The sequence below is a fragment of the Triplophysa dalaica genome, chromosome 16 (assembly GCF_015846415.1).
Source record: "Triplophysa dalaica isolate WHDGS20190420 chromosome 16, ASM1584641v1, whole genome shotgun sequence".
Lineage (NCBI taxonomy): Eukaryota > Metazoa > Chordata > Actinopteri > Cypriniformes > Nemacheilidae > Triplophysa > Triplophysa dalaica.
Genome location: NC_079557.1, coordinates 1,114,352 through 1,139,123, shown reverse-complemented (window position 1 = coordinate 1,139,123; position 24,772 = coordinate 1,114,352). Strand labels below are relative to the sequence as shown.

Sequence of the window (24,772 nt, the reverse complement as noted above, 5' to 3'; positions counted from 1 at the left end):
GGCACCCAGAGCGGATCTCGCCCGGGGAGTGATTCAATGTAGAACCGCCACTGAGACTACTGATAAACCAGGAACAGTTACAGATGAGGAACTGCATTAGTTGTGTAAAACAAACATAATTAGTTGCATAATTAAATTAAAAATGATTTCACTTTTCAATAGAAATAAAAAATAAATAGATATGAATTCTGCCTCTATAAACATTTCAAACTACAGCTTAACATCCCAAAGATGACTGTCTTAGTTCAAATGTTTTTTAAATGTAGGAATAGAATAAAATTTTATTCTACTTTCTGCTATTTTTCACGAACAAAATTCACCGCTTAGTAGGCTATTATTTTTTTTAAGCGATTTACGCTAGAAGGACATAAATGTAGCCTATGTTAACTTCCTAAATCCCACGTACACAAGCGCGCGCGATATAATGACCCTCTACACAATAACGTTCACATTTAAAGGTCCAGTGTGTAATTTTTTGGAGGATCTTTTGACCGAAATGCAATGAAACATACATTAATATGTCTCCAGAGGTGTATCAAGAGCTTACACAACGACGTTTTACCCTAAACCTAACCACTTCTCAGCCATATAAAACACAACACGCGAATAAAGTACAGTGACAGGTATTTATTGCAAAAACTGAGCGAAAGCATTACAAAATATAAAAAACAACTCGTTTTGAAGACCTTTTTGCACCAAAGCCTCACGATAACTTTATGTGTTCGTGAATAAATGAAGTCGGCTCCTATTCAAAGGCGGGAGCCAATAGAAATGTCTTGATCTGTCACGAGACACGGGAGAGCCAATGACATCCAATCTGACGTAACTTCCTCTGGCGGCAATTTTTGAACGTCGTAATTGACTGGATTTGAGATTGACGGTGGACGGTGATCTTCGCATCTGTTCCTCATACAAATCGATCGTTTCAGGTTGGTACACTTGGAATATCTGTTTTTTTAACGACATTGTGACTGGTTGTATTATTTGTTTTATTTTACGATAAGCTAAATAAAAGATAAGCTAAATAAACGGTTACATCACTTGCTCAAACTGTCTGAATAGCATTATCCTCGACATTAAATTTAAATTAAACCCCGAAAGATTATCATTGCAAATTATATCTATCATATATTTTTATAAAGACGGTAAATTCGCGTGCCCTTCACGTCGTGAGAATGCGTTGCTTATTTTTATATTGTATATATATATATATATATATATATATATATATATATAAACAGAAAAAGTTCTCAGTTATTCAACGACTGTTATTCTGCAGTATCACCATAGAATTCCAAATAAGAGTCCCGCTATAACTAGGATAAAATTACAATTTGAGGGGAAAATTAACATAAATCCTGTTCGTTCTGAAAGGAGGATAGTGTATTGTTACAAAAATAAAAATGATACGTCATGCTCCCTATGCATTTAAAACTTGTAACTACTTGTGAAACTACATTTTACAGTAATTATAAATAAAAGTATTTTCACTGTGTTCTTACCATCTTACAGAGATCATTCACAGATATATTTAATAAACTAAAACGGAGATAAAAGTACTTGAATAAAAGATCACAATGTTTCTAAAATATAAATTTCTTGAGTAGATATTGTACATTATATACCAGCATAAGTATGAAGAACTCAAAAACACAGGCGGTGTGTCTCAGCATGTCTCGAATGAAACGCATAAAATATAACATGTTTCTGGTTAGTTCTCTTGGGTCTGAAGATCTGAACAATGTTATCAAAGTGAATTGGAGTCCTTCATAAACCGCTGTGGATTAATCTAGAAGATTTCAGACTGTATGAGCAGCAGTAATGACAGAAGCAAGCTGCAGATCAGAGCGGGTCGTGTGACATCTGTTGAGCTTCTTAACATACTCTCCACCCTGGACCACGAGCCGTTGTTGGGCAGAGGTTCAATCCCCAGCGTCTTGCATAAAATATTATACACATCTACTGATCGAATGGGACCAGCGCGGTAATTTGTCTTGAAGTCTGGAGAGAAAAATATCAAAACAAAAATATGAATTATTACCTTATTTGCCTCATCTAAATGTTCACCTTCTAAATTGGCATATAATTATAAAAAGAAAAACAAAACAAAACAAAGAGTATAAAGGTGTAAATGAATGTAGATTGTTTATGTAAAAGAATGTGAATTTGAGTAAATTCGATGAGAAATGTTTGTGTTCGTATTAAGATTTCAATAATATTGACAAATTTGAAACTGAAACTCTAACAAGATTAACGTGAGAAATTTGGGCCTTAAGTCTTAAGTTTCCATTTTCTTTCCATTAAATCTCATCGATGGATGGACAAAATAATTGAGATATTGAAGAGATGTTTCTTTCTTATAAGAATCTAAAGGGGTAAGTGGTCCAGTGTGTTGTGTCTCACCCGGTCCTTGTGCCATAAAAAATCCTCTCATGTCTATAAACTCATTATCATAACCGTGCAAGCCGTACTCTTCCTGCCCCGTGCTGTTTTCCGGGAAGGGTAGTATGCTTCTATTCTGTAAAAGAAAGAATTCACAGTTTTGATTTTGCAGTAAACCCCATGATACATTGCTTTGATATCTGTCCTCAAACCCACTGTTGTTTTTGGACTAAAGGGGCTTTTTATATGCACAACTGAATCATGATGCTGCTGAATTCTCTGACATCGCTGGTCTTACTGAGAATCTACAAAGCATATTAGTCTTGTTAAGTGTTCCATGTTCATGTTAGGTGGACTTTAATTTTGTATTTTGTTCTTTTAGTTCTCTTCTTCATGGGTTCCTCTTAATTAGTTTCCCATGTTTGTCTTGTTTCAAGGTCAGAGCCCTCATTAGTTTTTGATAATTAAACCCCAGTGTTTTGGTGGTCCTTTGTCAGTTGTTGTACCTGCTATGTTGGTGTTACATGTTTCCAGTTTAATTCCATTCTTAGTGTTCCCGGTTTCCTGTTTCCATATTCTAAACATGTGATTCTGGTACTTCGTTTCATTTTTATGAAATGACTGCAACTTTTATTTATATAGCGTTTTTACAATTTTCACTGTTACAACCACATGTTCCAGAAAACATGTTAACTACAAGCAAAACCTTAAATATCATACATGCATTGACACACCGTGTCCCTAGAGCTAGATTCCACGTCCAGGGATCGGGTTGTCGAGGCCCCTGCCTTCGACTGCTGCCCGATCCACTACGCACCAGCCCCTTACGGGGGGGCCCGTGGGGGAGCCCCGACCACCAGGCGCTCGCATACGAGCCCCAACCCCGGGACGCCTGTGCAGCACCGCGTGGCGGTCGGGGACAGTGCCCTTGGACTGGCAGACCGGGGTGGTGGTACCTCTTTTTACGAAAGGGGACCTGGAGGGTGTGCTCCAACTATCGGGGATCACACTTCTCATCCTCCCCGGGAAAGTCTATGCCAGGGTACTGGAGAGGAGAATCCGGCCGATGGTAGAACCTCGGATTCAGGAGGAACAATGTGGTTTTTTGTCCCGGTCGTGGAACACTGGACCAGCTCTATACCCTCTCCAGGGTGCTGGAGGGTTCATGGGAGTTTGCCCAAACAATTCACATGTGTTTTGTGGATTTGGAGAAGGCATTCGACTGTGTCCCTCGCAGCATCTTGTGAAGGGGGCTCTGGGAGTATGGGATTCGGGACCCTTTGCTATGGGCTATCCGGTCCCTGTACGACCGGAGCAGGAGCTTGGTTCGCATTGCCGGCAGTAAGTCAGACTTGTTCCTGGTGCATGTTGGACTCCGGCAGAGCTGCCCTTTGTCACCGGTTCTGTTCATAATTTTTATGGACAGAATTTCTAGGCGCAGCCAGGGGCGGAGGGTATCGGGTTTGGGGACCACACGATTTCATCTCTGCTCTTTGCGGATGATGTCGTCGTGCTGGCCCCATCAGACCAGGATCTTCAGCATGCACTGGGACGGTTTGCAGCCGAGTGTGAAGCGGCTGGGATAAGAATCAGCACCTCCAAATCTGAGGCCATGGTTCTCAGTCGGAAAAGGGTGGCCTGCCCACTTCAGGTGGGTGGAGAGTCCCAGCCTCAAGTGGAGGAATTCAAGTATCTGGGGGTCTTGTTCACGTGTGAGGGAAGGATGGAATGGGAGATTGACAGACGGATCAGTGCAGCTTCTGCAGTAATGTGGTCGCTGTACCGGTCTGTCGTGGTGAAGAAGGAGCTGAGCCGCAAGGCGAAGCTCTCGATTTACCGGTCAATCTACTTTCCTACTCTCACCTTTCGGTCATGACCCACAGCCCATGACCAAAGGACAAGATCCCGGATACAGGCGGCCGAAATGAGCTTTCTCTGCAGGGTGGCTGGGCGATCCCTTAGAGATAGGGTGAGAAGCTCGGTCACTCGGGAGGAGCTCAGAGTAGAGCAGCTGTTCCTCCACATCGAGAGGGGACAGCTGAGGTGGCTCGGGCATCTTTTCCGGATGCCCCCAGGACGACTTCCCGGGAAGGTGTTCCGGGCATGTCCCACCCTCGGTGTCCCCCCGGAAGGGCTGGAGGAAGTGTCTAGGGAGAGGGAAGTCTAGGCATCCCTGCTTAAACTGGTGCCCCCGCGACCCGGCCCAGGATAAGCGGAAGAAAATTGATAGATGGATGGCATTGACACACACACTTGCATTCGTCATGTAAATGTATCTGTTCTTTTCTATTCTTTCCTATTCTGTTCTGACCCGGGGTGCGTTTCCTGAAAGCATCGTAGCCAATATGGTCATGAGTTCCGTCGCTCCAGGATAGTTCAACGATTTAAGTGTTTCCGAAAATCATCGTCCCAACGATCAATCACAAGCACCATGGCAAAGTTGTTTGGTTGGAACTACATGTCTAGAGCAGTGGTAGCATCGTTCCTTATTATTAATATTGCATGTAGACTTACATGCATCAAGCTTTTGATCAAAGTAAGCAAGCCACATGCAGTGCATTCTTATATTCTTATACACAGATTTAATTGGACATCTTTTAGTTTGTGAAGGAAATAAATCGCTTTTTCTTAAAAGTACGCATGCTCATGATCTGCGTGCACTAGGACCCTGGGGAATCCCTGAGCGGAATGACATAGGAGGACACTTATAAATGAATTCAATATCCTGAAAAAAAAACAGATGACAAAAATAGGATAAAAAAGTAGTCCATAAATCCAATGTAGGTTATTTACAGCAATAATTTGACATAAATTCGATCTGAACGTATTTATTAGTAGGCTAGACGTCATTACTCATCTAGTTCTGTGACGTTCATCCACTGATCTCTGACAGAGTAACTACGGTTTCAGGAAACAGTCGTAACAACATCGTTAATTTCCCTAACAATACAACGTACTATGGTGGTTAACCCGCGAGTTATGTAGTTTTACGGGAAACGCACTCCTGTTCTGTTCTGTTCTGTTCTGTTCTGTTACATTATATTCCATTCTTTCCTATTCTTTTCTAGCCATTCTTTTTCTAGAATATTCTTTTTGTATTCTATTCTATAAAGGCCATTAAACAGATCAGGAGGGAAGATAGTGGAAAATTCCACATCACGCCTGAGAATCACCAGGGGCACGTTTCAATAAGGAAGTTCAACCAACACCGAGTTAAAATCTGAACTCTGAGTTGATTTACTCTGAGAATCGCTACTCTGATTTTTCAGTTTCAGAACAGCTGATTTGAGTTAGTTCAATCTCAGACCAGGTGACTTGAGTTAGTTCAATCCACTCTGAGTAAGTTCATTCTAGGTCCCGCGGGTGCAGCATGGCGATGAAAAGCCATCATCAATTGAGTGAAGATAGCACGATTCACCATGGCAACGGCACGTGACAAAAAGCGCTCTGTTCATTTCTCGCCAATCGAATTGAAGGAACTGTTACAAGTGTACAGTGAATATGACACATATTCATATAAAAGAGCAACACAGCCACACCAGCAAAAGAAAGAGAGTTAGCGTGAGAGAAAAGTGCTTCACGTGTTAATGCGCAAGTTTATATGTCAATCACTTTAATATTTATTTTGTTGAAACTGTGAAAATGCGAATTATATTTAACTCTCATGCTCTCATGTAGGTACAATCCTGGCAGCAGCTGAAAATTAAATATAAAGTCGAAATGTTACGAGAATAAAGTCGAAATATAAAGTCGAAATGTTACGAGAATAAACTCGTAATATTTTGAGAAAAATCACAGAATTGCTAAAAACAATGGCTGTGGGGGATTTCCTTAAATCCTACTTTAGATTATGATTTAGCAATAAGGAAATTATTTGTCTTTTGGCGCATCATCACGAAGTTATAATTAGTAAAAGGACACTGCAGCGATCATGTAGGAAACTGAATTTATTCAGAAGAAAAACTCTGACATGAACTACGAATTAACTCACTTCAGATGACGTGCTTAAACAAAACTTAAACTACAACTTTCACGAAAATAAAATACGTATTCCGACGAGTTTATTCTCGTAACATTTCGACTATATTCTCATAATCTTGAATTTATTTTATTTTTAACATGGCACTAAAACGCCGTCGTAGAAATACAATAACATCATTCATTCAGGAAAGTTTAAAGAAATAAAATGGTCTTGCTAGTAGGATGCCTGATTGGGAAATGTTAAATATACTTCTTAAACTGGCCTTAAAAGTTCAGATAAAACATCCAAACGGGGCCTCACAATTCTCTCCCGACATAAATATAATTCTCTGCGAAAACTGCAGCTTACTCTTCTCTGGGTTTCTGAATAAACGAACATGACATTTTAAGTTCTGTGTGACTAAATAGAGCGCGATTAGGAACACGAATCAATAAACAAATGACGTATGTAATTTCAACACCGCTCGCGCTTCGAAAAGGGGGCGGAGATTGAAACAAACCCTGGGTTTGCGGAATAAAACCTGCTCCAGACCAGGTTAGGTTCAAGGAGTATGTTACTCTGGTTACTCACTTGGAGTATAAGATACGTAGATTTCTGAAATGGGCTTGACTTACACCGCGGTCGAGGGTTTGACATACCTCGCGTTCTGAAACCAAAAACCCTGAGTATTCCGTTTTCTGGGGTTAACTTACTCTGAGTTTGCACTTACCCTGCTTTCTGAAACGGGCCCCTGAGGTGCAAAATTTCATATGTGATAACAGAACTGATATGAAGACGAGAAAATTAATAGTACCTAATGCTGATTGGTCAAAGCAGTAGGCTACATTGTATCAGTCAAGTAAATGTTGAATTTGAAATGAATATTTGTATATATTTTATGAAATCAACAGGACTCTAGTTGATGTTTATGTATAGTGCACATACAGTAACATAGACATAGATGTAAATTTTTAATGCTTTCAAAAGTTTAGCCGCCTGCATTCATATTTCAATTGGCATTTTTTTAGGATGGATCTGGACGTTCTGAAGAGACAAACCTCAGCGATGAACCATCCGGGCTCTGCCACGAGGGTCAGTGTCGAGACGAATCTCCCGTTCCTGTAGTGATATCGATTTGGAATCTCTTGCTTCTTATAAACATTCATGTTGTTCACTTTGCTCAGGTTTTTATATATCTACATTACAATAAAAGAAAACGTGTTTATGAAGAGTTAGGTTCCAAATGAGATCAAAAATCATGTTTTTATTGTGTTAGCTGTATTTTTTTGTAATTAGGGCTTAAATAAAAACATACCAAATGCAGTTTGATTGATATTAATTGGAATGCACAATAAAAAAACCTTTTTGAAAATAAACTTTTCATATATACTTTTTACTGTACACAGCATTGTCATGAACACAATAAAACACAATATATTTAGTGAAAGTTCAATTGTGTTTAGGATATACATAGAATAAAAGTTCTAGAATAATACAGGTATATCTAGAACAAAAGTTTACACATACATTTATTATATATACATATAGCTTTTCTGTAGCTCAGTGCTAATCGCATTGCGATATCAACGTAAGGTTTTGGGTTTGATCCCAGGGAATTGCACATAGCTTAGTATAAATCTATAGGATAATGCAATGTAAGGCGTTTTGGATAAAAGCATCTGCCAAATGCTTAAATGTAAATATAAATATATATATATATATATAGCCATGTATGTGTATGTTTTTTTAGTTTACAGAGACATGTACATAGACATAGTCTATGCTCAGTAAACACAAACTTTTATTCTGGATGTGATAAATTGCAATTAATCGTTCGACAGCCCTAATTGTAAAAAAACAGAATCACTTTTATAAGATGAAATAATATCCAGTTTTGTTTTGTTGTTGTTTTCGGTTCTTTGAGCAGACATGCATCAGATGGAAATGTGATGAGAAGAGCGATGGGTTTATTATCTCACCTCCTCAAACTTGTCTTCTTTGGGCCACAGGCTCACCACCGGCCCTCTGTCCATCATTTTAATGATGCTTGACATGGAGATGTATTTGTCCAGCTCGATGACTTTTTCCTGCCCCTTGAACACAGTCATACCATGATCAGAAAACAACACCACATTGACCTCATCTCTCATGTTCTTCTCCTGAAAAAGACACAAACGTGTTTCACAAACACAGAATCAAGTAAACATTTCAAATAAACTTGTGACTTGTGAAGAAACAGACCTTGATTTTACGGTTGAGGTGTAGGAGAGCCTGATCCAGTGAGCGCACGGCACTCTGGATCTGTGGAGAACGAGGACCGAAATAATGTCCTAGAAGATCAATGTTCTCAAAATATATCGCAGCCATGTCGGCTTTATTACTCCTGTTTGAAACAAACCACACACATCAAATATGATTCATTATTTTATTAAGAATGAATAATTATAACAAATCTTTTAAAATTAGGTTAACAGAAAAACAGTGAACTTTTCCATGAACTGTTTGTGTTTTTCCTACTTCAAGCTGTTGAGAGCGTTCTCCATCGCGTCTGTCAGGTTCTTGTCTGATGGGCTGTTCACATATTTCTCACAGAATGAAGGTCTCACACCAAGAATCGTCACATCACAGCCTGAATGAACAGAAGAAACACTTCAGAACACAAATTTTCATTTGTGAAACGTTTCCTTTTTACAGCTCAAACACTTCAAGCTTTGCTCTTTAAATTCTTCAAAAAGCAAAATCTGTAACAGTGTTTGAATCCAGTCGTCAGATCCATGACTGTATGTGGAGCTCGATATATTCATGATATAATGAAGTGATTTGGTTACACTGACCGGGCCAGTAGTACATGTAGACGCTCTTTCCCAGTTTCTGCCCGGTCACCCACAGCGGCTCTGAACCGTCCCACCACAGAGGCAAACGGCTGTCCACATTTGTCCCGATAGAGAATTCCTTCGTGGAGTCTTTATCCCACATGTAATTCCCCGTCATCTGATGCACGTCACAGAAGCGCCCTACAACACGAGGAGAAGTGAAGTCATCTAACCAGTGTTTACTGTTCAGGGACCAGAGGAGGATTTTCACCTGAAGTTCAGGTCATGTGTCACCTGAATGTCTTAAGAACACAGACAAATAAAAGAACAGCATTCTGCCTTTCTCAAACAAACATCAGCATCAACCTCATCTTTTCCAATAAAAACATTGTTGAGATTCAAAGGATTTTGGCTAAATAACGAAAAAAAGCACAGTTGAGATTTCTTTAATGTCTCGATAGTTTCTCTTAGACGTGAGTGAGATTAAATGGAGTGCAAATGGAGACTTTTTTTGCTTGAGATTCTTCTGTGAAAAAAAGAGGCTTAAATCTCAACCGAGATGCCAAATCTGAGCTCGGTTTTAGACATTGTTGTCAAGTCTACAGTCTCAAACGTTTCTCATCGAATTTATCTTATATTCATTTTACACCCTCAACTATACTCTTCATCTGTTTTAACTTCAAGGGGCGGTTTCCGGACAGGACTGCTCAAGCCAGGACTAAGCCTTAGTTAAATCACGTCAATTAAAAAGAAAAATACTTTACAAATAAAAATGTGTGCATCTTAAAACAAAACAGTCACACGGATATATGTTAACATATTTCCGTGTAAGTTGTTTTCGATCTAGATACCTCTAACATTAGATAGTCTGGGGCTCAAGCCGTGTCCAGGAAACCGGCCCCAAGTGTTTCAATTATACTCTCATTTGTTTCTGTTTTCATTTTTTCCAATAAGTTCATGAGACTTGAGTGGATACATTAAATGACACACTTGTGTCCGCCGTCAAATCTCCTGACTATATGAAAGAGAAACCTCTGAGCGGTAACATGTTCCTCTGGGTCACTGTAACACGGACAGATGTGTGGCTGGTTAAGGGTGTGGTGATGTGTCTTTGATTTCTTTGCTCTGTAACATTTGATGACTATTATAGTTCTCATATAATGACGCCAAAACACAAGCAACATACTTCGCCAGTATTTATCAAGTTTCTCAAAGTGCCATTTTAGTCGTAAGTGCTGAGAACTCATGAGATTTCCTCATAATTCCAAACTTAAGCATAAAAGCAAAAATCACTTTTGAATCTGTGTATGAATCTTTCGGGAGGGAAAGATTGATTTTGAAATGTTTGACGACGAGCCATTAATCAAACCGTCGGTGCGTTCCATTTCAAAGAGCTCACCCCAATGACGTAAGCCCTCTAATTTGTTTACCCTCCGGAGTGAGAGCTTCGAAGGGCTGAAGGCGTGATATCTAACTTTTAGGTCAATTCTTAGCAGTGTTCTTGTGAGTAATTCTTAGAGCCTTGATAAATACAGGCCCTGGACAACAACTGCTCTTAATAAAAAAGCTAATGACTCCATGACAGAAAAGTACAATTTATGTAATTTAATAAATGCAGCACATTAGGCCTACTGTGTAATACAAACAGCAATACACTGGCGCGTGAGAGAACCCACAAAGGTATGACATTATGTGCTCGACAACGGTGGAGTATAAATAAGAGTCCGGATGATGATGGTTGGCAGGTGTGGGTGATTGAAGACGAGGGACAGCTGAGGGAGCGTGTAGAATCATGGGAGGTGGAGTCCTTGGAGAAAATTCGGGAACAGACCATAACAATAAGAACTTACAAATCACGGCATGTTCTCAGAGCTTCGGCTAAAGGTGTCTCAATGTTATAAAAAAACATAATAAGTCATACCAATATAAATTGGTATGAAAATGTTATTCTGGCAGTATTTATGTAATGTTTAAAGAGTAAGTAATATTTGATTTTTAAGGTCCTACTTTGGTTTATGGAGCGTACAACTACAAGTTAATGTTAATAGAAGGTGTAAAAATACTATTATTTCATAATAATAGGCAGTTATTCCTACCTCACTTCTTGACTGACTCACAAATGATTCATTCCGTCTAATCCCCACCTATCTGCTTGCCTAGTGTCGTGTGATTGGTCAGATGGTGTAGTCTGTTGTGATTGGTCAAACTCATTCAGCATCTATCATCATTACGGGAGTCTGCTGTGAGTGGTCAAACGAGTTTATCATATGTGGCAATTGGAATATTATTTCGTTAGCAAACGTGTGACTAAAATAAAGTTCTTTCCACTGATCAATTTCTTGTGGTCAGATTTCGATCTACGTCACAGCGTCAGTGCGCCCAATACTCTTCTACAGCGTTGTTGGCAGGGCGGCCAGATCTATTTTTATGGTCTCAACGGCGGCGGACTGAAAGTACAGTTATTCACGTCTCGTTTGAGTGATTCAGAGTCGACTCCCTTTTTTACAAGACAATAACCCCTTCTTACCTACACCTCGGCAGACTGGTTACTTCCAAACATAGCAGAACAACACACTGCATGAAATGTATTTTCCTTGATCTAACGTTACTTACCCTTAAAAAAAAATGAATAGATATGTTAATAAAATGTTATTAGAATCATAAATCTGAAATAATGAAAATAATGCAGCATTAATATGATAATAATAGGGTGAATTAGGGTAATCTGGGACATCTCAGATCTAGTGTGTTATTTCCTGTTCTATCACATTTTAGTCACTTTTACTGTAATTTTAGCATAGATGTCATGACTTCACATGGTGATTGCACAGAAAGGGGCGGGGCATTTGTCAATCAAGAAGCTCCCCTGGAATTGCATGACAAAGGTCAGTGACATAGGTTAACTGACAGTGATGTTAAGGACATAAATCTGTCAAAAATAAGACAATGGTAATAATTGCTGTCAAATTATGTTTGATATCGATTCTAGCAACTAAATGTCTATTAAAGTGTTGAAAATTTGATTTTTCTTTTTGAATTTTCTAGACTTGTAATTTTTTCAAAATGCTTTTTCAAAAATTGGTGGTTTTGTGATTGGCATGCATAAATTAATTGGCTATTTTAGGCCTAACACATATGTCCCAGATTACAAAGTGACGTGTCCCAGATGATCAAATGAATTATAATTTTTTTCACAAAACACTCAAAGTTGTGGCATGTCTTGTCTCCTCTGTCTCATTCTTTCTTCTGGTGTGATGGTAAGACATCTTAGGAATTTCAGAAAAGTCTAATGTGTCGCAGAGGTCAAAATTGCAAAATTATGTCTCCGATAACCGATAACCTAATCCTATAATTAGGAGATAGTTCTGTTGTTGTTTTGGAACAGGTCCGACCTGTCATTTTTAATTGCTCTGTTCAACCAATAACCAATCAGCAGATGTCACACGCACTCTTAAAAATAGACATGATTCACGATGCCATAGAAGGATCTGTTTTGACTCAATGTTTCCATAAAGAATAACCTTTAGCATCCGAAGAACCTTTCTGTTTCACTAAAGGTTCTTTGTGGTGAAAAAAGGTTCTTCAGATGATAAAACATAAGAAAGAGATGATTCTTTAAAGAACCTTTGACTGAATGGTTCTTTGTGGAACCAAGAAAAGATTCTTCTATGGTGTTGCTGTGAACAACCTTTCAAGCAACTTTATTTTTAAGAGTGTATAACTTTTAATGTTTACACACCAATAAAACACAATAGGTACATATAAAGTTTGTTGGCAAGTCTTACCTGTCATTAGAGAATAATAGTTTGGATAGGACAGACTGGGGAAATCTGGAGTCATGTAATCCACTTTCACACCGTTTTCCACGATCTCTCTGAATCCTTCCAGGTTTTGTAAATCGTCTGTATAATCGTACCTGAGACCATCGATGAGAAAGAGCAGAAGTTTGCGGCTGGAGTCGCAGGATCTACAGAGGAGGAGGAAGATGAAGATGTTCAGGACTGATCGAGACATGATGTTCTTAGACGTGATGTTCTGTGACTGATGGACTGATTAACAAAGAGTGTGTGTGAGCGTGTGTGTGTGTGTGCGTGCGTGCGTGAATGCGTGTGTGTGCGTACACCAGTCCCTCCCTCACAGTCATTATGTCCAAGAGGAGGAAAAACTGAAACAAAAACTCATCTGAGCTACAGAAGTTAATAACATTAAGGTAACTCATGAAGGTAAGATTACTTAACGTGAACGAATAGTGTATCTGTTAACATTAATAAATGCACAGTAAAATGAAAAATAAGATATTTAATAATAATAATAATTATAATAATAATAATAAAGAAATGTCTCTTTTTGTGTTCATTCAATGGAAGTCAATGGAGTTCAGTGTTGTTTGGCAATCAACATTCCTCAAAATATCTTCTTTTGTGTTCTACATACAGGTTTAAAATGACACCAGGATGAATGAATGATGACAGAATTTTCTTTTGTTTTGGTGAACTGTTGCTTAACTCATAACTTTACATAAAACCAACATTTTAGTCCATATTCAAGACATCAATCTTCAATTCAGACATAAAATCTGCAGTGTAACAGTGTGTTTACACCAAATACGCAAGTTTAAACCGTTATAATTATATTAATAATCATCATAATCATAATATTACTGTTGGTTTGATAGCAGTACCTTGAATTCTCTACGAAACACAAATTGGTTCTTTTTGCTGTTTTTCTCTCAGCCCGTCAATAGTGGGTGTGCATCAAGGTAACTATCCCATGTGGACATGCCCCCTTGAGCACCAGGACACGCTCCCTTTGTTGCGCGGAATTGCGTTTAATGATCATGTAAGCCAGGGGTGTCCAATGTGGGTCCTGGAAGGCACAGTCCTGCAGAGTTTAGCTCCAACTTGACTCAACACACCTGTCTGGAAGTTTCTAGTCTGGTTTGTGAGACCTTGATTAGCTGTTCAGGTGTGTTTGATTAAGGTTGAAGCTAAACTTTGCAGGACAAAGGCCCTCCAGGACTGACTTTGGACACCCCTGATGTAAGCAGTCAGTTTGCTGAATGTTTTGCCACCCAGGAGGGCACGCTCCGGTGTGCTCACGTGGTGTTAACGTGGTAAAGTGACGACACTTGTATTCCCTCTATTGAACACGTTTACGTGCTCAGTCTTGTGCCGATTATGCCTAATAAGTTGATATATGTAAGTGTAACAAAGTTCAGAGATAAGGAAGAAAGGAGGCGGGGTCAGTGTGGCTGAGAAACTTAAGAATCTTTTATTACAATTCACTTCCGGGTTTTCAACTTCCTGTATCAAACATTCAAACTATATATATATATATATATATATATATATCTTTGTCGAGTAAGGTTCCTTCTGTAAGTCCTGGACGCAATGTCTCGAGGCTTCTCCTTCACTCCGTTTCTCAGCCGGTTTCTCTCTCTCGCTTGCTTCCTCCGTCGCGCCTTAAATGCGTCTCCTCGCCAATTACTAGAATGAGAAGCAGGTGTTTTCACTAAACCTTTGATCTGCTTACTCACCGTCTTTCACCCGACACTCCCTCTCCGCACTGGCCGCGTTAAACCACGCCCCCCTTGCCACAGTAAGGTCATGTAAATGTGTAAAACGGCGGGAGAAGAACGCACAGGGATGAATCTTGTCGTCCGGGGCGGAATGTTGGGACAAGATCGCTCCTACCCCTGCCTCAGAAGCATCGACCTCCACAATAAACTGACGAGACGGGTCAGGATTAACCAGAATAGGGGCAGACGTAAAAAGACTCTTAAGTCTATCAAACGCAGTCTGAGCCCGTTCTGACCATACAAACCGTCTCAATGTGGAGGTGAGCTCCGACAAGGGAAGATCGACCTGACCAAACCCTCGGATGAACCGTCTGTAAAAATTGGCAAACCCCAGGAATCGCTGGACCCCCTTGCGATTTACCAGGGTAGGCCAATTAGCAACTGCTTCTACTTTAGTGGGGTCCATTAGAATACCCTCGGGCGACAAGATAAAACCCAGAAACGGAACCGACCGTGCGGGAAACTCACACTTCTCCACCTTAGCGAACAGGCGATTCTCAAGTAACCGGCTTAAGACCCGCCGGACGTGCTGGACATGGTCCCGTTCGTTGTGCGAGAAGATCAAAATGTCGTTGAGGTAGACGAAAACGAACCGGTCAACCATGTCCCTCAGCACGTCATTGACGAGTCTCTGGAAAACCGGCGGAGCATTCGACAGGCCAAAAGGCATCACGTGATACTCAAAGTGGCCTGTGGGAGTGTTAAACGCGGTCTTCAACTTGTCCCCCTCCCTTATCCTGACCAGGTGATAAGCATTGCGTAAGCAGGGGTGCCGCCAATAATTCTGGGCCCAATGGAAACCAAAATTTCTGGGCCCCCTATAAATAGGCAAATAAAAAAGGGGGTCTGCTCTTCTGGGCCCTAAATCAGCCTGGGCCCTTAGAATCGTCCTAACCTTCCACCCCTTTACGGTGCCCATGTGCGTAAGTCTAACTTCGTAAAGATGGTAGCACCTGGCAAGAGAACAACATCAACTGCAAAGGGTGGCAATTTTTAACCGTGATGTCGTTCAGCCCCCGGTAATCTATGCCGAGGCGAAGGGAACCATCCTTCTTCTCCACAAAGAAAAACCCCGCCCCAGCCGGAGAGGAAGAGGGACGAATAATGCCGGACAACAAGAAATCGGCCACATACATTACATTTCCATGGCCTCCCTCTCAGGACCAAAAAGTGGGTAAAGGCGACCCTTAGGTGGAGAAGTGCCAGGTAAAAGGTCGATCGCACAGTCATACAGGCGGTGCGGAGGTAGAGATGTCGCTCGGTACTTACTAAAAACCGCCCTCAGATCATGATAAACACCAGGTACCCCAGTGAAATCTACAGGCTCCTCCTGAAACAGAGGAGAAGAAATCAAAGGAGAAAGAGCAGTATTCAAACAATTAGAAGCACAAAAATCATTCCATTCACAAACAACATTCTTTCTCCAGTCAATATGAGGGTAATGTTAAGTCAGCCAGGCGTGACCCAACACGATAGGAGTGGAGGGAGACTGAATCAGGAGAAACTGAAGCTTCTCAGTGTGATTACCGGACGTGGTGAGCAAAACAGGTTCAGTAGTAGAGGAAATGTTGGTGAGAGGCGTGGCACTCAGGGATGTTGGACAACATCCCTGAATGCGCTAGAGGACTCCCCGTCCAATGTTCCCCTCCGGCATCCCAGCCGAAAATCGACCTGAAGGGCGAGCTGTATCAGCCCATCGAGCGTCGGAGGAAGCTCCAGAGAATAAATCTGGTCGAGCACATGACGAGCTAATCCGTGTAAAAATCGATCCCAGAGTGCCTTGTCATTCAAGCCACAAGACGAAGCCAAAGTGCAGAACTCAATGGAATAATCCGAAACCGACCTGCGACCCTGTAGTAAGAGGGACAACAACCAAGCTGCCTCGCTGTTAAGTCCCTGGCGACGCCCCTCAACTGCATTACCACAAATGCTACCTTCGACTGCTCGGTGGAGAAGCAGGAGGGCTGTAGGGAGAAGGTCAGAGAGCATTGTGAGAGCAAAGAACGACAGGAAGTGGGTTCTCCGTCATAGGGAGCCGGGGGACTGAGACGAGGCTCCTGTCGATGGGAGGAGGATGCGTCCGTCTCGACCGGTGTAACACTGGCCGAAGCGGCCGCTTGTATAGCTTGGGTCTGGTCCAGGTGCTGAGCGATAGCAGCGAGTTGTTGGGAGAGAGTAGAAATGCCAAGGCGAATCTCCGCTACCTCCTGCTGCTGACGACCCAATAGCACTCCCTGGCTTGCTACGGCTGGGCAAACATCCACATCTCCTGCTGGGTCCATTCTTGGTGGCGATGTACTGTCACGGTTGTCAAAATGACTCAGATGCAGGTGAGAATAAACACAGTTTATTAGAACAAAATTCACAGCAGCAAACTATAGATAGGCAGGGCACTCCTGACCAGAACACAGGTAACTCCGCCTGCAGTAAGACTCTGTGAGCGAATAATCCACTGAAATCCAAAAAGGAACACGAGAACCAAAAGAAGAGCCTTAAGGGAAAAATTGTCAAAACCGCCTCACAGGATGCCTCGTTCCTACGAAGGGATGATAAAAAGGTTAAACTCCAAGCACTGCGAGCAAAACTTGGTACAAACAATTTACATCGCCACACGGAGAGCTGGCCAAAACGTGCTTAAATAGAGGGAACACAAATGAGGAGCAGATGAGGGTAATTATCAATACTAAGAGACTAAATGGGGTACCAGACGTGAGAAAAATACAAAAGACAAAATACAGCAAACTAAATACAGTAACAACCCAAAATAAAAATTAAACAAAAGGCAAAGCCTGACACTATTCAAACAAGAAAAACTTGAGGTAAATGACATGAACTTATATTTAAAAAATCTGAATATCCTACTTCTAAATTTTAAATACATACAAGATTGTAATTAACATGTATTACACTTTATTATTCTCTGGAAGAACTGTATGTCAATAAAAGTTACCAATAACACTAGAAAAAAATGATTTAAGGGTAGCAAAAGCACATGAAGAGCACTGCATTCCATGCTGTTCGGTTTGAAAGATGAACTTCAGGAAAAGCTGGCGTTCCAGCCACCCTTCCTGTCGGTGACTTTATTATTAAAGACTTCGTGTTAACCCTTTCCCCGCTGCCTTGCAATTGGGTTCTTTTTTCCGTGTATTTCACGAAAGTTGTTGTGCATTTCTGACATCTTTGATGTTGATTCTCAGGCTTGGCCGAGTTGGTCCACATTAGAGGAGAGTGGAAAGGAGACAGGGTTTAGGTAGGAGAGGAATGTGAAGACCGAGGAGAAGATAAAACACATGATAGAGGAAAAATTAGGGTACAAGGAAGAATAGGAGAAGAAGTACGAACATACACAGTGGATGAAAGTAAAGAAACTAAGGAACACATTGATCCATAAAGACTCCTACGCAAGCTCTCACAGGAGCATTAGGAAGCTTTTGTGTTGATAGGAATCAAAGAGGGACATCCTGTTCTCTCTTGATTCTGATGTGATAATTGACAAAGTTGCCGAGCAAACTGAATGTTTTCTAAGCTTCTTCTTCAGGCCCTGGTATGTAATGCACCTCTTGAAGAAACATTGAAGACTGTTTCCAGTTACAGCAGAAATTGTGCAACCTAAGCATTAATTTTTCCCATCAGAATAATAAGCAGCACATAAATTAAACCTAGTTATTTAGACTCGATAAAAATAATAAGCATTTTCTTATTCATTATTCAGACATATACACCGTGTGTGCGTGTATGATAGTGGTCGGTCCAAATAAAGTCCAGGGTCAAATTTTTGTCCCAGTACAGCCCTGGCTCTGGCTCTGGAACAAATGAATCACAGTCAGGGAAGACATGGTGGTCGGGACCAATAAAATGAGAATACACATTTTGAAAAAAATGGAAAGACTAAATTAGTAACACATCTGTTCATTAAGATACTGTACTTTTGTTCTTTTCATGTTTGATTAATGTCGGCTAAACATTAATGTTAAACTCCATTGCTTTTGAGATTCTACTATTTCTATTTGCTTGTTTGAATAGTAGCTGTCTAACAAATGGAAGACAATTCAAAAATGTGATGTTCACTATAAAATATGCTGTGCTAAATTAAAGTCCACAAATAATGTGTTATTTTATGTGTAATGTACATGTGTATGTTTTATAGACGTTCAGGTCAGACCAGACCGATTTTGGACCTTTTTAGAACCTAAGACACATAAACCTTAAGACATAATTGCTTGCCTTACACGATGTTACACAACTCATGTTAACTTTATTTAACGCAGGCTTATATATACGCTTACATTAAGCAGCAACACTTCTAATAATAAACGTACAGAAGAGGACAAATTTGGATGTCCAGGGACGACCAGAAAAGACGTCCAGATCACGTTAAAGAAGTTCGTTCAACTTTCATTTTGAAGTTTTTCAGAAATTTTCAGTTTTTCAAAGGTTAGACTCACAGCTAAGAGAGCGATTACTTAGAGAGTCTGACCTAAGTCTGGAAAAGTCCTTACAGACATGACAAGAAAAAGGAAAAATTCCCGGCATTTGGACGAAAGGCAAGGCAATTTTATTTATATAGCACATTTCATAAACAAGTGCAATTCAAAGTGCATTACATAAAATGATTAACAGAAAGAAATAAAACGTATCTTTAAAATGCAAATGATTTAAGATCACAAATACTTTAGATTTTAAGAAACAATAAAACAGCAATAACATTGATTAAAAATGTGAGTATATATATAAAAAGAATAAGAGCAAAATAAAAGAAATTAGAAATAGAAGTGCAGTTGATGTAAACCAGCACAGTGCTCAGGTTGTGAATGCACAGCTAAACGTGTGTTTTTAATCTGGATTTAAAAGAAGCTGCTGTTAATGAACATCTGATGTCTTCTGGAAGCAGATTCCAGCTACGGGGCGTAATGACTAAACGCCCTGACTCGCCCTGTTTTGAGTGAACCCTTGTTATCTCTAACTGACTGAATCCTGATGATCTGAGAAGTCTGTTTGGTTTATATTCAATGAGCATATCTGAGATGTATTTAGGTCCTAGACCATTTAGTGATTTATAGACAATTAATAATACTTTGAAGTAGATTCTTAAAGTAACTGGTAACCAGTGTAAGGACCTGAGGATTGGAGTGATATGCTCAGATTTTTTTGTTCTGGTCAGAATCCTGGCAGCAGCGTTCTGTATGAGCTGCAGCTGTCTGATGGTCTTTTTGGGAAGACCTGTAAGGAGTCCATTACAGTAATCCACCCTTCTGGTGAAAGCATGGACTAGTTTCTCTAAATCTTGGCTTGAGACAAAACATCTGATTCTGGCTATGTTTCTGAGATGGAAGTAGGCTGATTTGCTTATTGCTTTGACATGGCTGCTGAAACTAAGGTCAGACTCTAAAACGACACCAAGAGTTTTTACCTTACTTTGTGTCTTTAGACCTCTTAAGTCAAGGTATGTGTTTACCTTGTTAGTTTCATCCTGGTTACCAAAAACAATGACTTCAGTTTTGTTTTTTTAACTGAAGGAAGTTTTGACACATCCAGCTGTTAATTTCATCAATGCATTGGCAAAGAGAGTCAATAGGCCTGTAGTCATTGGGTGAGAGGGATAGATAGATCTGAGTGTCGTCTGCATAGCTGTGGTAGGCAATTTGGTACTTTTTCATGATTTGGCCAAGTGGGAGCATATACAAATTGAAGAGGAGCGGAGCAAGAATTGAGCCCTGTGGAACACCACAAGTCATGGGTGTCCAGTCAGATTTATGGTTGCCTATATTCACATAGTAACCTCTCCCTTTAAGGTATGACCCAAACCATTTAAGTACCAATACAGAAAGCCCTACCCAGTTTTCCACCCTATGTAGGAGTATGGTATGATCTACTGTGTCAAAAGCAGCACTGACATCTAGTAAAACCGGAACTGATATTTTGCCTGAATCAGAATTCAATCGAATATCATTGATTATCTTTATGAGCACTGTCTCTGTGCTATGATGCTGACGGAAACCAGACTGATAATTGTCCAGGTAGCCATTTGAGTTCAAGAATATGGTCAGCTGATTGAAGACAACCTTTTCAATGATCTTGCCTATAAAAGGAAGATTTGATATTGGTCTGTAGTTAGACAGTAAGGTTTTGTCTAGATTGCCCTTTTTTAGAAGAGGTTTAACAACTGCATTTTTTAGGGACTCTGGGAAAGTTCCTGAGAGCAGTGAGGTATTAACTATTTTTTGGAGATCTGCTTCCAAACAGTTAAACACTCTATAAAAAAGGATGTGGGAAGTGTGTCAAGGCTGCAAGTGACGGGTAAAGGGTAAAGCGTTTGGAAAAAACAATCACTGTGCAGTAGTATGAGTGTGCGGTCCAGCGGAAAAAAATTGCAATGGAGCAAATGGATATAGATTCAGAAAGCGAGGAAGAGGTACTGAGCATAACTTTGAGTACGGTAGGGAGCAGTATTAACATGGTGAAGGGTGACCCAGACCGTACAACATACAACTCTGTATGCAACCTCGCAGGTCAACAAAAAATAGCTGTTCTATTCCAGTTAGACTGTAGAGGTACATGCGATATAATCCCAGCAAATGCAACAAAAGGTATGCGATTACAACCTTGCAACCAGGTCTTACTTATGTACAACAAAACCAAACTGACTCCACTGGGACAGTGCAGGCTGCAAGTAAAAGATCCACGCAATGTCAAAGAATACAGGCTTAAATTCATTGTGGTAGAGAAACGATACATACAAACCAATCATGGGTAGTGAAGCATGCCAAGAAATGCAGCTAATAATGTAATACATCACAATATCATGGCTATGAATTCAAGGAGTCACAACAATGGTCCACTGAGCAAATCAAACAGGAATACGCTGATGTCTTTGAAGGGGATTGATTATTTGAAGGAAAGCTCAAACTGGAAATAGATGAGCGAGTAGAACCAGCGAACTACCCAAAAGAAGGGTTCCCACAGCTCTATATGTACCTTAAAAAAGAACTTATAGATCTTCAAAATGGGTTTGAACAAAGTACCGACTGGATCAGCAGCATGGTCGTAGTGCAGAACCCTCCGGAAAGATCAAAAGCCCATTAACAAAGCGCTCAAGAGACACCATTATCCATTGCCCACAATCGAGGATGTACTACCAGATCTGAACGGAGCACAAGTTTTTCAGTCTTTGATGTGAAAAATGGATTTTGGCGCATACAACTGGAGGAAAAATCAAGTCTCCTCACGACATTTGCAACACCGATGGGATGTTTTCGATGGCTTCGGATGCCAATGGGTATTAGCCCGGCAGCAGAAATTTTCCAAAGACAGCTGAACCAAGTGGAGGAACCAGGGAATCTCCAGTGTAAACATCATTGCTGATGATATATTAGTCATTGGAAAAGGAGGCAATGATGAGGACGCAATAAAAGATCATGACAACAATATGAGCATGCTGTTGGACGGGTGCAGGGCACGTCATGTGAAACTGAACCCAGAAAAAATGTGCATCAGACTGAAGGAGGTCCCATATATAGGACACCTTCTCTCAGCAGATGGAGTTAAGGTAGTTCCAGGAAAAGTGTCAGATGTCACGGCCTACTGATATAAAATGGGTGCAGCGGTTTCTGGGCATGGTTAATTACCTTGCCAAATTTTGTAGCCTCGCCTCTGTTCCTACAATCCCTCTGCAACAGTTGACACAGAAAGAGGCAGTATGGGAGTGGTGAGACAGTCAGGAACAGGTGAAGGGACCAGTGCTGTGGCTTCACCTTACTTCAAATACAAATACTTTTATGTGGTTTTGACAAATATTAATCAATTATTATTAATAATAGTGGAAGTAGCTAAGAGGTGTCAAAACCTCACATTTACACACTATATATATATTTATATACTGTATATTTCTCTGGTATTAATGTGGACATGTGATCTGAGAATACAGAGAACTGCTTATGTCAGTAGCTCTGTCTACATTCCCGACATTTGATAATTCACTATGAATAAAACGTGGGCAAAGCATCTGCTGCTGTGATGACAGACGAAACAAATCTACCAGATGTGATAGTGAGTTTTGATATCTGCTATAATAATCGTGGAAGATTTCACCATGATGAAATATTCTATCTTAACATGGGGAAGTGAAACCACATCTGATTCTTTGCATATATGGAGTTTAAATGGCAAAGATGTAAAAATGATCCATTTTCTAATCCTCTTGTGCTTGCAAACACTAAAAATGTCTTATGGACTTAATTCTGTGTCGGTAAGAACACAGTAGTCATTATAATTCATCTTGATATTTTGAAAAAACTAGAACCCGATGTTCTACTTCCCAGAGATAAGATGGTTCTTGGCTGTAACAAAATTCTTCTTTATCTCAAGCAGGCCCCAACCTTGAAATAGGATGCAGTGGCAGAGATAGAGACTCATTCTGAATGGAAATTCGTTATTTTTAAATTTCCTGAGGAGTTGCAAAAATACGAATCCTGAACCAATGCATGTTGCCAAACATTGATGTATTCAAAAAAAATTTTTTAAATTTTGTAAGAGTTACATAAACAGGGGATTGCAGTTCTGTGCTCATCCGTCACCAAATGAACATTTTAGATATAAATATTTCTAAATGAAGTATTCTGTTCAAATAGTTGTGGTTATTCTTCAATTGTCTTGATTATATTAAAGGTGTTTCCATCGACCATGATGGTTCCTGAAATTCCTGTCTGCCAAACCCAAAGATGAATGTTGTGTAGTGCCATATGAGAGAGAGAGACGCCATGATGATTTTTGTGTGATGGGATGGATGAAAACCAGTGTGCATGAGGTGATGACCCAATGACGGGTAAGATTCTCCGGTGTCCAGAGGAGGACAACTTAAGGAAGAGCTTCACTGTCAACTGACCAATAAGGGAGGTGAAACCTGAAGAGAGTGGATGTGATGCTTCTTTTGGGAGTTGTAAACAGAATTCCCTCAAAGAAACTGCTAATGGTGATCATCCCAGAAAACAGGACTAGATGGTTTAAACAGTCTCTGCTCATATTAAGGCAATTATGGCAAAATTGTGGCGGGGAGACTAAAGGAGCCAACATGGATAACAAAAGCACGTGACTTTGCGTAACATACACAAAATATATCTTTGTTAACACATCATATCGACTCATTATTTGGTAAGAACACCTAGGGACAGTTTAATTCTGTTTCATAGTTTGGCACATGCAGAGCTGGAAGTTACATGTAATGATTTCCAAAGCGTGGTGTTGGCCTGAGATAAAAAAAAACCTCTTGCATTGATTTTTGGAAAAGATGTCTATGGATGTTTTAAATTGAATTCTCATCCAAAAGCTTAAAATCCCATTGGGTCATGCTCTTTGGACACATTTGCAGATCAATTTTGTAGGTCTATTGCCTCCAAATTGTGGATCAACTGACATTCTGACGATTGTTGATTTATTTTCCAGATGTTTGGGGGCGTTTCAGCTATGAAATTGGACAGCAGATGCAACAGCCAATATATTGCTGGATGAAGTTTTTCCAGCAAGGGGTTGAAGTTAAAATAACACACATATCACCTAGTTCACAATTCACTGGTAGGGTAGGGACAAATGTAAACTCAACATTTTCATAATGCAGCGATGACACCAATGACCTCCTGTGAGTGGAGGACTAGGAGAGCCCCTTCCATGGGGACCAGAATTTTTTCTTTCTGGCATGTCCGTGGCGGGGTGAAGAGGTGGATGTGACTCACCAGCCTGGTGGTCGGATGAAGAAAGGAGGTGAAAGGCAGGGCTGGCTCAGGGTTTGAAGCCTCCGAAAACGACCCCGAAGACGCTCTCCTCCCCCGCTTGCCACGAAGGGTGACTGGGGAAGATGAGGCGACTGGAGAGGTGCCGAGTTCTCCAGGCTAAGGGTGCGATCCTCCGGGACTGTTACCAAGGGGGTGGATAGCCAGGCTGGCACTAAAGGCCAGGGATCATCTCGGTTGACCACGTACCTGATCATCTCACCCAACCACAGGGGACTCAACCTCTCCATCTCGGCCCGCTTGAGAGGCTCGGAGA

General features: G+C 40.5%; 1 protein-coding gene across 2 annotated transcripts; it reads right to left on the bottom strand.

Annotated features, from left to right (window-relative positions):
* Window positions 1-612: 612 nt before the first annotated feature.
* Window positions 613-13,214, bottom strand: enpp6 (ectonucleotide pyrophosphatase/phosphodiesterase 6). 2 transcript variants are annotated; one of them, XM_056770378.1, is made up of 8 exons: window positions 12,942-13,214; window positions 9,178-9,357; window positions 8,861-8,972; window positions 8,585-8,726; window positions 8,323-8,502; window positions 7,402-7,539; window positions 2,404-2,518; window positions 613-2,001 (listed from the first exon to the last, which is right to left on the bottom strand). In XM_056770378.1, exons 1-8 carry the CDS (start codon window positions 13,168-13,170, stop codon window positions 1,790-1,792), a joined length of 1,308 nt encoding a protein of 435 aa, XP_056626356.1. In that variant the 5' UTR covers window positions 13,171-13,214; the 3' UTR covers window positions 613-1,789. The 2 variants fall into 2 exon arrangements, with proteins under 2 accessions (XP_056626356.1, XP_056626357.1); XM_056770379.1 differs by having other exon boundaries at window positions 8,323-8,436.
* Between the last annotated feature and the right edge of the window lie 11,558 nt (window positions 13,215-24,772).